The 13,455-nt window shown below is 50.0% G+C and overlaps 2 protein-coding genes across 2 annotated transcripts; both read left to right on the forward strand.

Moving 5' to 3' along the window:
* Nucleotides 1–62: 62 nt before the first annotated feature.
* On the forward strand, nt 63–2,146 carry LOC114657694 (cerebellin-3-like). Its single transcript, XM_051932164.1, has 4 exons — nt 63–255; nt 337–426; nt 1,431–1,571; nt 1,652–2,146. The coding sequence occupies exons 1-4, from the start codon at nt 249–251 to the stop codon at nt 2,083–2,085; spliced, it is 672 nt and encodes a 223-aa protein (XP_051788124.1). The 5' UTR covers nt 63–248; the 3' UTR covers nt 2,086–2,146.
* A 44-nt stretch (nt 2,147–2,190) lies between these two features.
* On the forward strand, nt 2,191–11,293 carry cbln18 (cerebellin 18). Its single transcript, XM_051932255.1, has 4 exons — nt 2,191–2,314; nt 6,475–6,870; nt 10,659–10,787; nt 10,865–11,293. Exons 1-4 carry the CDS (start codon nt 2,191–2,193, stop codon nt 11,167–11,169), a joined length of 954 nt encoding a protein of 317 aa, XP_051788215.1. The 3' UTR covers nt 11,170–11,293.
* Nucleotides 11,294–13,455: the final 2,162 nt, after the last annotated feature.

Genomic DNA, 13,455 nt, shown 5'->3' on the forward strand with positions numbered 1-13,455 from the left:
GGGACCAACAGTGGGGCCCATCCTGTGCTGCCGACTTCACGGGTCCCACGGGAGAAGCAAACCAGTCTGCGCTGGATGTCGGCATAAAGAGTCTGGAACTTTTCCTGGAAAGCTGATCCTGCAGGTCAGTGCAAAGCTGGTCCACGTGACACTCGTCTGCTGGGACCACTGGCAGCGCCCTGCCATATAAAGACGCAGCAGCGGGTGTGTTTGTTTAGTAGGCGGCAGGAGCGCGTCCAGAGTGGACAATGACAGGTAAGGGGCAGCCTGAGCGCCAGGTCGGGTCGCGCCACCAGGGGGCAGCACTGAGTATCTCGTGTCTCTTCTCTTCCACAGGCCTGCAAATTCTGTGGCTCTTGAGCCTGGCACTGTGGAGCTGCGTGGCACAGAACTACACCTGGGGAGTCGAGGAGAGCAACCAAACCGGTGAGCATGTGTGGGCGACGTCACGCCCTCTCGTCTCTGCCGCGCCCCACTAACTTTGTCCGCCTGTCCCAACGCCGTGCGCTCCCGTAGTGTCCAGTTAGTTTGTACCTGTCCAGTCGTGTCTCTGTGGCACTGCTACGCTCTCCGGTGGTCTCCCCCTCTTCTATCGCCGTGTCCTTCACTGTGGTCACTAGCTGTCTCACTCCTCATTCCACAACTGCACTGTGTGACTCTGTCCACTTACTCCATTTCTTTGTGTTGGTCAGTTACTGTCCAGCGGCCTCACCCTCGTCCATCACTGCGTACAGGTGTGCCTCTGCTGTGGTCAGTGACGACCCCGTGGTGTCACTGGTGAGTACTCGATACTGCCTCGGGGGACTGTCCAGCTGTCTCACCCCTGTTCCCTGTCACAAGGGGTCGGTCAGATCCTGTCCAGCCATCTCACTCTGTTTCTCTGTAACTGTGTCCAACTGAATGGCTGCTGTGGTCAGTAGATCTGTCCAGTCATCTCACCCCTCTTCTCTATTGCAGTGTCCAGCTGTGCCCCTGTTGTGGTCAGTAACTTTGTCCAGCCGTCCCACTCTTGTCCTCTGTCACTCTATTTAGCTGTACCCCTGCTGTGGTCAGTAGATCTGTCCAGCCGTCCCACTCCTGTTCTCTTTTGCTATCCTGTGAGCCTTTGCTGTGGTCAGTTGTCCCACACATGTTCTATATCACAGTGTCCTGCTGTGCCCGTACTGTGGTGGTCAGTAAGTGCCCAGTGGTCTGTGGTTCTGTCCAGCCATCCCACTCTGTTTCTCTGTAACTGTGGTCAGAATAACTCTGTCCAGCCGTCCCACTCCTGTTCCCCATTGCTGTCCTGCGTGCCCCTACTGTGGTGGTCAGTAAGTGTCCAGTGGTCTCACTCCAGCCGTCTCTTTCCTCTTCTCTTTGACTCCGCCCGCCTCTGCCCCCATTTCTCTGCTTGGCCCTTTGTGCCCACTGACCTGTCCCACCGCTTGCAGGCTGCGTCTCCGACACGGCCAGCTGTGGCTGCTGCCTGATGCAGCAGTGGGTGCAGCGTCTTGAGAAGTACTTCAACCTGACCTTGGAGACGCTGGACAGAAAGCTGGAGACCACCACTCGGAGAGTGGCCGAGCTGCGAGGTGAGTGTACCCAGTGGGCTGACCGTAGTCATCATGCCCGGTTGTGTCTGCTGCTTATCTTGCTGTCCATCTCCCTGCAGCTAGCCGCACGGCCTTCTCGGTTTCCCTGTCCAATCGGCTAGAGGTCCTCGGCCCCTTCAAGACCAACACGACCGTCGTGTACCGCAAGGTGTTTGTCAACCAGGGCGCCGCCTACAATGAGCAGACTGGCATCTTCACCACCCCGGTGGCCGGCCTCTACAGCTTCTCCTTCACGGCTTTCCATGACGCGGGCGCCCCCGCACAAAAGCTGCGCATCTACATGGTGCTGCAACGCAACGGGCAGGACGTGGTGGGCCTGCACGACACCACCAGCACCGACCAGGAGGACAGTGCCACGCAGAACGTGGTCCTGCAGCTGGACGCGGGTGACCGTGTCTGTGTCAAGTTGTTGGCTGACTTCGTTCTGTTCGATGACATCAACCACTACAACACCTTCAGTGGATTCTTCCTGTCACCCGTGCTTCTGCTCTGATGGGCACCGTGCCAGCGTACTGTAGCCTCTGCCCAATAAAATGTCTGCTTGAACCCTTGCCTCTTGTGTTTACTCATTAAAAGAGAAAGAAGAAGCCTGACGGGCATGAAGGTAAGTTCTGGGCACCAGCCTGGGTATACTCCCCTGACCCCATTTACCAGCACTGGAGCCATCTATGTATGCCAGCAGCTCGAGGACCAGGTGCTGCCCTTCATACCCGCCGGTGTGGGTATGATTACTGCCCTCTGTAAACTCGTGTGTGGCACTTCCTGCCAGTTTGTATCACACTCTGCCAAGCATGATGAGGTGGTGTGCATTTACCTGCGCTCTTTCATGGTCTCCTGGGATATGGGGGCGGCATAAAGTGTGACACCCTTACAGTCCTGGGCCTCTGCGGCTTTGGGGAGTTTGAGTGTCCGCTTATGTTACGCTACACTGGCACACTCTGAGCACTCTCACCAATTGCTGCTCTGTAGTTGGCACTCCAGCTGATAAGGCAGGCAGGTCTGTACACCCCCATGAGCACACTGCCACCCTCTCTTTGTCCAGTGTACTGCGCAGGGCATTGCGCTTTGAGTCCAATGGTGCACGAGTTCAGTGTGCACCACCAATGACCACCACTAGGTGGCTTCATCTGCCTGAGGCCTAATTTGAAAAAGGCAAGTGAGCCAAATGGCCGCGGATGGGATCATCGGTGAAAGGCGCAGTACAGGATGGAGGGAGCGCTGGACTGCCCTCTGACTTGGGATGATGTTCTCTATTAAAAGGCACTTTATAAAAATGAACCCTTGGTAACGCTGTACTTTCACTTGGTATGGCGGTCTGCATTGAAAGGCACTATAAAAATGAAGGATGAATCCCATTGTACTCTCATTTGGGATGGGGGACCTCCATTAAAAAGGCACAAGATAATAAAGTGGAGGTTAAATCAAACTGCATGGTCACCGGAGATGGTGTCCTGTATTGAAAGGCACTATAAAAATGAAGGATGAATCCCACCGCACTCTCATTTGGGATAGGGTCCTCTATTGAAAGGCGCTATATAAACAGAAGGCTGAGTCCCACCGCACTCTCACCTGGAATGATCTCTGTTGAAAGGCGCTATATAACATGAAGGTCTACTGTCCCACATACTCACTTGAGATGGCGTTTTCTACTGAAAGGCGCTATATAGAAGGAAAGTTTGATTGTGCTGTACTCTCATGTGGGATTGTGTTCTCTAATGAAAGGCACTATACAAGATGGAGGCTGAGCCTCACTGCTATCTCTGTTAAAAGGAGCTAAATAAAATTACTGGTTGAATTAAACCATTGTCACCTGAGATGATGTTCTTTATTGAAAGGCGCTATATAAATGGAAGGCTGCGTCCCACCGCACTCTCACCTGGAATAATCTCTGTTGAAAGGCGCTATATTACATGAACGCTGCAATGAACTGCACGGTGCCACACAGCTCCACACTGTTATCTATATATAACATGAAGGTCTGTTGGCCTACATGCTCGCATGGGATGGCGTTTTCTACTGAAAGGCGCTATATTAAATAAAAGGTTAAATCACACTGCACTCTCACTTGGGGTGGTGTTGTCAATTGAAAGGCGCTATATAGAAGGAAAGTTCGAATGCGCTGTACTCTCCTGTGGGATTGTGTTCTCTAATGAAAGGCACTATATAAGATGAAGGCTGAGCCTCACTGCACGCTCTATTGGAATTGTTCTCACTGTTGAAAGGCGCTATATAACATGAATGGTTCGATTAAACTGCATTGTCCCTTGAGATGGTGTTCTTTATTAAAAGAAAGTTGCAATGAACTGCCATCTCTTTTGGAATTGTTGAAAGGCGCTATATGACGTGAAGGTTTATTGTCCCACATGCTCACTTGTTTTCTATTGAAAGGCGCTATATAGAAGGCGCCCCATTACGTTTCTGCTGGATTCCTTTGTGTGCTCTTCACTCTGACTGGCACAACGCACTCGTCTGCACACCGCCAGGCCTCACTGAACACTCTCTCTGGCTGGCACAGGGGTTGGCACTGCTGTCTCACGGCTCCAGGGGTTTTCCTCTAACATCCCACATTGCTTGGTAGTTGTGGGCATCCTGTGGTCATCTGATGCCCTGGTTCCGGGATTTTTAATCTCCTGCCTTGTGCCCAGTACAGCTGGCATTGACTCCATCCTCACACAGTTGGACAGGTTTGTGAATGTAATGAATGGGATGTCACACCACACTTGAACGCTGTGCCCTGTCCTCACCCCGTGCCAGCTCACTTTGTGTCTGTACACCCTCCATGGCCTGTAAAGTATGCCAAGCTTCACTCAAGTCTTTCTTTGTCTACACTCCCCTTGGACTGGCATGATGCCCAAGATTGCACTGGTCTACCATGGCCTACGCCTTCTGGTTCTCACCAGACAGACAACATGCACCTTTTGTGTACTGCATGTGGACCACCAACACGGAGGCACACTCCTCGCACCACACCCTCACCACACACCATACCCTGCACTCTCATGGGCATCACGAAGCGCCTCAGACTTCATTGTACTCACTTGTACCCTCACTAGCCCACTCCCTTTACACTGGCATGATGCATTCAATCCTTGTATCACACTCGGACCACAGACATTTGGGCATTCTTCTCTTCTCGACCTTCTGACATTGGCACTGGAGTGGCACTAGTGCTACACTTTTTGTTAACATGTGCCCTGTTGCTTCCCTGGCACCACTGATGCCCTGTGTCAGGTCACTCTCATCTGCACACCCCACTGCTGCACGTTGCACCCTGACCACAAACTTTTGGGCATTCTGCATCTCCTGATTTTCAAAGGTTGGCACTGGATGGGCTGCTCACTAGAGCCTTCTTTCTGTTGACATGTACCCTATTGCTCCCCTGGCACCTCTAATGCGCTGTGGCTGGCCACCCTCATCTCCATACCCTATCTTTGTATCCTTTGCATTCCTGTGGGCACCCTGAGTATCTCTTTAGACTGCCCTTGTGCCATGGCTTCTGTGGAGTCACTTGTGCCCTCTCACCCACCGCTGCATGTCACACTCTGATCACAAACCGTTGGGTGTTCTTTCCCTCTTGACCTTCTGATGCTGGCACTGGAGCAGCACTAGTGCTATACACTTTGTTAACATGTACCCTGTTGCTTCCCTGGCACCTCCGATGCCCAGTGCCACTGTGGAGTCACTTATTCTCTGCTACCCTGGCACACCTTGATGCCCTCTGGCCAGCCACTCTCATCTCCACGCTGTCTTTGTACGTGTTGCACTCTGGTTGGCACCCTGAGTATCTCTCTGCTCTGCCCTCATGCCATGGCTACTGTGGAGTTGCTTGTGCCCTCAGTGCTCTCACCCACTGCTGCATGTCACACTCTGCTGGACGTTCTTCTCCTCTCGACCTTCTGACGTTGGCACTGGGGTGGTTATTTACACTTTCTGTTACCCTGGCACCCCGATGCCCTGTGGCCAGCCACAATGTCTTTGTATGCCATGCACTCTCGTTGGCACCCTGCGGATCTCTCTGGACTACCCTCATATCATGACTACTGCGCCCTCTCACCCACTGGCTCAATTCCTCGGCATGTTGCCCTCCCACTCACTCTGTGTATCCCGCACAGCACTACATGACGCTGGGCAGCGAACCCTCAGCTCAAAACCTGGTCCACCCACCAAGCGGGACCCGACTCTACCCTGCCCACCTCAATATCTTCTGAAAAGCCCAGTTTTGTGATTTAAGAGATGGCGTCTGTGGAAAGTCCACCCTTGCCAGCACCGCCCTGTCTCACTGTTACCCCCTTCATGCCCACCCTTACCCCCCCAGCATGCCACCTGGCACAAACTGTGCACGCTGGGCTCTGATGTGCTGCTCGTGTGCCCCTCATCGCTGCTTAGCATCCTCCTCCTCCTCTTCCTCACCCCTCTCACGTGTCCCGGTTGCCACTAAAGAAGCTCCCCAAGGTGCTGCCCGCATGAATGGTCTGCAGGGTGGCGCCGAGCTCGGCTGATGTGGGCCACCGATAAGGCGCAGCCTGAAAGGACACAAAGCGGCTCGGGTGTCCAGACGGGGGGTGTGGCGCCGCATAAGAGAAGTGAGCGCCGGCGGCGGCGTCCAGCAACGTCCAACCCGGAGACGGCGATCTGGGGGGCAGAAGCACAGCATCGGTGGTCCGAGTAGCTGCTCAAGAGCGACTGTGCCCGTCGGCGCGTCTGTCGGTGAGTCCATCGTGAGACTACACTACGCCGGTCACTTTAGCTTATCAAGACTCTGCACGCCAGCTTCTCCGCCTCATCTCAGCACTTATCGAGCAGGTGGTCCTTAAGTAACTGCTGCCCACCTGAACGACCGTCTTAAAGTGCTGGTCACCTGGTGGTCTTTGTATCATTGCAGATGCCCGCCACTCACACGATGACGGTGCTCCGTGCTTGGCAGCTGCTGCTCTTCTGCCTGTTGGAGAGCAGCTTGGGTGCCACAACAACTCCAGCGACAACAGTTCTAGCAGGTCAGCACGCCCACCCGGCGGTCATCTTCTTACCTGGACGTGGCCACCACGACTTACTTACTCTTCGTCTCTCTCTCTCTCTCTCTCCCACCCCCACCCCTTAGTGACCCAGGAGGGACAGCTGCCCTGCGGAGGCTGGGACTGCAACTGTGCCTTCCAAAAGAAGACGGGCTGCTGCTGCGGTGCCAACCAGCTCAGCCACCTGGAGGACTTCCTACTCGACAAGCTCACCTACTTTGACAAGCAGGTTGGCCTCCTGGGCACGGACGTCACGGCCCTGTCAGGTACGACTGATTTCTCATTCTATGCGTCCCCTCAAAACCATAATGACAAGCCCACCCCGGGGGCAGTGAGCGCAGCTGCCACCACACCTGTCACAGCACGATGGGCACAGCAGCACATTCTCCGCTCAGGACACAATGGGAGACATCGGGCAGAAATAACCCCTGCGTCTCCACTCACTTCAGGCAAGCGGTCAGTTACGAGAGACGGCCATGAATCCAACAACAGAAACGAATGAAGAGTCTGGTGGGGCAGCGCCCCCTTGTGCTGGAGCGCCCATACTTCTGTTGTGATGCCGCAGCGCTCCCTCACGTGTCTCCGGTGCAAACGCACACTGCCCCTTGAATATCTGTAGATCGATACAGCGCCCCCTTGTGTATTCTCGGTATATGGCAGTGCCCCTTCGTGCCTCCCTGGTATACGATGTCACCCACTGGTGAATCCCCAGTATGCAGGAGCGCCCTCTTGTGTCTCTTCTGAAAGCGTCATCAGCCCGCATCTTCTTCTGTGTAGCAGAACCCTCTTGTGATAGCGCCTCCTGGTGTCCCCCCATATATGGCACACCTTGTCTGTTAGCACATTCTCTTGAGAATCTCTATGGTAGACAGACAATGAAAAGCACTATACGATAGATAGATAGATAGATAGATAGATAGATAGATAGATAGATAGATAGATAGATAGATAGATAGATAGATAGATAAGGCACTATATGATAGATAGATAGATAGATAGATAGATAGATAGATAGATAGATAGATAGATAGATAGATAGATAAAGGCACTATAAGATAGATAGATAGATAGATAGATAGATAGATAGATAGATAGATAGATAGATAGATAGATAGATAGATAGATAAGGCACTATATGATAGATAGATAGATAGATAGATAGATAGATAGATAGATAGATAGATAGATAGATAGATAGATAGATAGATAAAGGCACTATAAGATAGATAGATAGATAGATAGATAGATAGATAGATAGATAGATATGAAAGGCACTATATATTACATAGATAGATAGATAGATAGATAGATAGATAGATAGATAGATAGATAGATAGATATGAAAGGCACTATATGATAGATAGATAGATAGATAGATAGATAGATAGATAGATAGATAGATAGATATGAAAGGCACTATCTGATAGATAGATAGATAGATAGATAGATAGATAGATAGATAGATAGATAGATAGATAGGAAAGGACTATATGATAGATACATAGATATGAAGGCACTATATAATAGATGGATATGAAAGGCACTATGATAGATTTGAATGGCACTATATAATAGATAGATACATAGATATGAAGGCACTATATAATAGATATGAAAGGCACTATATGATAGATAAATATGAAAGGCACTATATAATAGATGGATTTGAACGGCACTATATGATAGATAGATAGATAGATAGATAGATAGATAGATAGATAGATAGATAGATAGATAAGGCACTATATGATAGATATGAAGGCACTATATAATAGATGGATATGAAAGGCACTATATGATAGATTTGAACGGCACTATATGATAGATAGATACATAGATATGAAGGCACTATATGATAGATGGATATGAAAGGCACTATATGATAGACAGATTTGAAAGGCAGTACAGTATATGATAGATATGAAAGCACTATATGTTTGATAGACAGATATGTAAGGCACTATATAATAGATTGATAGATATGAAGTGAAACGCACTATTCTATAGTGTCTTTCATTTTCTATTTACAGTACCTACAGCATCTATCTACATATTATATAGTGCCTTTCATTTTCGATCTATCTGATGGCACCATTCATATATCTATTACACAGGGCCTTTCATTTTCTATCCTCTCTCATTCTTCCCAAAGCCCCCTTGTGATAACTTAATGCACAGGATTATAGTTCCCTTATTGTCACTTTTACACGTCACCAACTTCCAGTGCCATGATTACTATTTCGTTAACCAATGACGCTATAAAGCTATAACCTTGTGTTTTATAAATATATACAATAGTCTTTCCATGCCACTGCCCCCCTTGTATCTCTCCAGTATTCATTAGTGCTCACAGCAGTTTATAGGCAGGCAGTGTGCTGGAGTGGTTACGGCTTTGGACTTCAGTTTCAATCCCACTCCTGACACCTGTCTGACCTGAGCAAGTCCCTTCACCTGCCGGTGTACCAGCTGGAAAAAACAAAAAAATGTAAGCAATTGTATATCTCTTAAATATTGTAAGTCCCCTTTGCTAAAGTAAATGTAATGTATATAGCAGCAGCACTTGTGTGCGCCCAGAATATAGCAGCGCCCCCTTGTGTTTTCCTGCTGCATCACATCTTCCATCTTCCTGTCCCTCCTGCGTTTGCTGCAGATCTTGTGCTTTGCTCGTCTGTGACACCATTATCAAGTGTCCCTCCAGTATGTAATAATAATGGCCACCTGTTTAACTAGCGCACTGTAGCGTGTGACTCCTAGCTGCCCACACTCTTGTATCCCCCTGGAGTTTCGGCCCCCACAGACACACAGGTAAAGGCACCCCCCCCCCATACAACAACACTGTGCTCACGTAATGGTGGTGACAAAAGGGCCAACTGTACCATTTAGACTAAATAGGAGGTCACCTACGGAGGCAAACTTGGGGTGGGGGGGTTAAATGGGGGTGGGGTGATATTCTTCCAACCATCACAGCCCCTGATTTACTAATACTCAGGCACAAAACAAGACTAAGGGGGAAGCTAAACTGATGTCATATACGTATACCTCCACACTCGACACCCCAAGGTGGACCCCCTCACTGTTCAGTCCCGTGTGTTTATCTATGTGCTCAAAATACCAGGGGGAGACTCCCTTAAACCTCCTGGGTCTTTTATATCATATCTGTATATTATGGCACTCAAAACACCAAGGGACCCATTGGTACTCAAATATATGTATGATATTTGTGCACTCAAAACATCATGGGGGTCCCTGGGTCCCCCACTCTTATATTAGTATAAAATTGCCCTCAAAACTCCACCATTTGGGTACAACATTTACAGCTTTACCAAGTGTAGCTACAAAGCTAGAACTGGCCCTGGGGGGGGGCAGTGGACCCGTACTAACTGCCTCAAGTGACAACATGTGACAACAACGTGTACACTGAGGTAAATGTAAGTGGGTGGCAGCCAGCACTGAACTTCTCAGGGAGGTTCGCATGTTCTTCCCGTGTTCCTGTGGACACTCCGGTCTTAAAAATTGGACTTTGGAGTCAAGGTGATTTGCATTCCTAAATGGTGGCACACGTGTGTGTCACTTTAGCTGGGTGTATTCTGGCATCCTAGCCATGCATAATTTTTAATACTTGTGCCCACTGTTGGTTGGCATTGGCTTATGTTTACTTGGATAGGGGAGGACAGCAGAAAACGAATGGATTGTTTTTAAGACTACAGTATTCAAGTCTCAGACCAATGCCATGTTGAAGAGAGAACACCAGGGGGCGCCAATGCATGAGGTTAGACAAGGCCTGCATAGTTCCATACAGGTGGAGAGGTGCCGACATGGGCGCGGCCACCCACTTTGTGGGTGCTTTGTAATTTTAGGTGCTATTTTAGGTGCTGCCACGTGAAGGCCTCGCCAGTTGACGCACTTAAAAACAAGGAGGGGCATTTTAACAAGAAATGTGGGGTGTGGTCACAGACATGGGAGATGTTTGGAAGGGAGAGCAGATGGGCATTGTGTGCTCCCTCCACCTCATGGACAGTGCAGTTCCCTGATTGGCATGTCGTTATCTCTTCAGGGTCCCAGGACGTGGCATTCACTGCCCTCTTGGGCCGGACAGACTGCTACGGCCCGTTCACAAGCAGCAACACAGTCCCGTACAAGCTGGTCCTGGTCAACAATGGGAACTGGTACAATCCTTCACTAGGTGGGTACTGTGTGTGTAATACCAGCTGGGCGTTGCCCACTCTTTTGATAATCACAATGCTGCTTTTCCACCCACAGGGGTCTTCACCGCTCCCATGAGCGGCATCTACCGCTTCTCCTTTACATCCTCCTCACTGGAGGGGCAGGGGCGCAAGATCTACCACCAGCTGAATCTCATGAGGAACACAGAGGTCATGGTCTCCACGTGGGAGGACAACTACGAGGACCTGGAGGACAGCGCCTCGCAGAGTGTCATGATGCGCCTTGAACCCGGGGACCAGGTCTACGTGAGGCTGCAGGCGGGGCGCTACCTCTGCGGAGACGCCTTCCGGCAGAATTCCTTCTCCGGGCATATGGTGTTCCCCGTGGGCCAATTGCTCTGAAGACGGAGGGTCGTCCGGTGGGCCGGGCACTTTGTTTACAGAAGGCGGTCTGTTCTGCCTTGCTGATAGAGTCACCATGGCAACCATGTAACCAAAACAATACATCAATAAAGAGCTAAAAGAACCCGTGTGTGTGTGTGTGTGTGAGCTCTGCGCGCAGGCGTGAAGGGTCTCGCGCACTTAGCCCTCCCCTCCCCCACACGCGTATCTCTTTCCCTCCCCACCCTTTTCCTTTCCAGTTTACAAGCAGGATATTTGCACCGGTGCCAGAAAGTTCAAATACGGTGCACTGATGATGGCGGCCGAGACACGCAGTACAAAAAGAAGTTGGCAGCGCACTCTGCTCACGCCATTAATTTCTGTTTGAAAAAGGCTTTGGCAGCGCGTCTTTAAACGTGGCCTGCCAATGGAGCTTGTTTAACTGGCTGGAGACAGAGTGTGCTCTCACTCCTCTCCTTTTACTGCTTTTTCTCACATCTTTCTGCCCTCATTCACTCACTCCCCCCCCCCAAGTCTCCTTTCCCTCCTTCTTCTTCTTCTCGTCGTCTGTCCATTCTATTTCCTCAGCCCCCACATCTTCCTCCTCACTCTTTCTCACTGCTCGGGCTCCTTCTTACCGTCCCTCTCATCTGTCTTTCACTCACTCCACAGAGGTCTTTACCAGCTTGAACCCTCCTCTCATTGTTCTGTTTTGATCCTCAGTCTCTTCTTCTTCCACCTTCTTCTTATCTGTCCATTCTGGTTTCTCACCCCCCCCCCTCCCCCTTTCTCATTGATCCTGCTTCTTCTTCTTGTATTCACTTGTCCATCTTTCACTCACTCCTTCTCATTCAGTCATGTCTCACTCCTCAGGCTTCTTTACATCTTTTTTCAGGTTTTGTTCCTTGTGCTCCTTTTTCTTCTTATCTGTCCATTCTGGTTTCTCACCCCCCCTCCAACCCCTTCCTTACTCTCACACTGCTCCTGCTTCTTCTAAATATGTTTCTTGTCCTTCACTCACATCTCTCTCCTCAGGCTTCTTTAAAAAAATCATAAACCCTACTCTCCTTTTCTGTTTTTGAACCTCATTCTTCTTCTCATCTGTCCATTTTGGTCCCCCCCCCCCCCCCCCCCCAACCACTCCCACTTCCCTCTCACCACTCCTGCTCTTTCCTCTTATTGTATTCTCTTGTCCATCTTTCACTCACTCCTCTGGCTTCTTTACAATCTTGAACCCAACTCCCATTGTTCCGTTTTAGATCCTCGGTCTCCTTTTCCTCCTCCTCCTTCTTCTTATCTGTCCATTCTGGACCCCCCTCCTGACTCTCACACTGCCCCAGCTAAACAGTTTTCTTGTCTTTCACTCCCTCACTCCTTTTTTTCCTTCAGCCATATCTCACTCCTCTGGCTTCTTTACATCTTGAACCCAATTCTCTTTTTCAGGTTTAGATCCTCGTTCTCCTTCTTCCCGTCTGTTCATTCTGGTTTCTCACACCAAACCCCCTCCTGACTCTCACACTGCACGTTTCTTGCCTTTCACTCACCCCTTCTCCTTCTGCCATGTCTCACTGCTCAGGCTTCCTTACAATCTTGAACCCAATCCTTATGTTTCCGATTCTGATCCTTAGTCAACTTTGACTCCTTCTTCTTGTCTGTCCATTCTGGTTTCTCACTCTCCACTTTCTTCTCCTCGCCCCTTCTCTCGTCTCACTCCTCTTCAGACTCTACTGTCAGGTTTTCTTTTTTACCTTTTTTTCCTCTCTCTCCTTAACTCCTGTCACACTGTTTCTCACTCTCCTCTTTCTCTAACATCTTTTAATTACATGCATACAGCTCTTCTCTAACCTACTCAAAGCCTTTTTATTAAAGACAGTGAGGAGTCACTTCAGCCACCACCGATGTGTCTCACCCACCTGGATGATGTGATGGCCACCATTGTACACTCTCCACAATTGGTGAGGAGGTGTGATGGAGAGTTCAGGGGTGATGAAGAAGGTCATGGCGGGTAGGATAAGCAGGACATCAGGGGGATACTCTACTCTTTTCAGAAGAAACCCAAGGATTTTTAATGACCACCAACGGTCAGGGCCTCGGTTTTATGTCTCATCTAGAGGATGGCGCCCATGTTCAGCACACGATGTCCTTGTCACTGTACTGGTGCTTTGGCAGCCTCAGCCGCAGCCACACACACACAGGTGTCCACTGCTGGCCTCACCCACACCTCTTCCAGCAGCCACCCAAGCTTTCCTAGGTGGTCTCCCATCCAAGTGCGCTTCAGGAGGATCACCTGGGCTGATGCACAGGTGG

This window comes from Erpetoichthys calabaricus, chromosome 9 (assembly GCF_900747795.2).
Source record: "Erpetoichthys calabaricus chromosome 9, fErpCal1.3, whole genome shotgun sequence".
Lineage (NCBI taxonomy): Eukaryota > Metazoa > Chordata > Cladistia > Polypteriformes > Polypteridae > Erpetoichthys > Erpetoichthys calabaricus.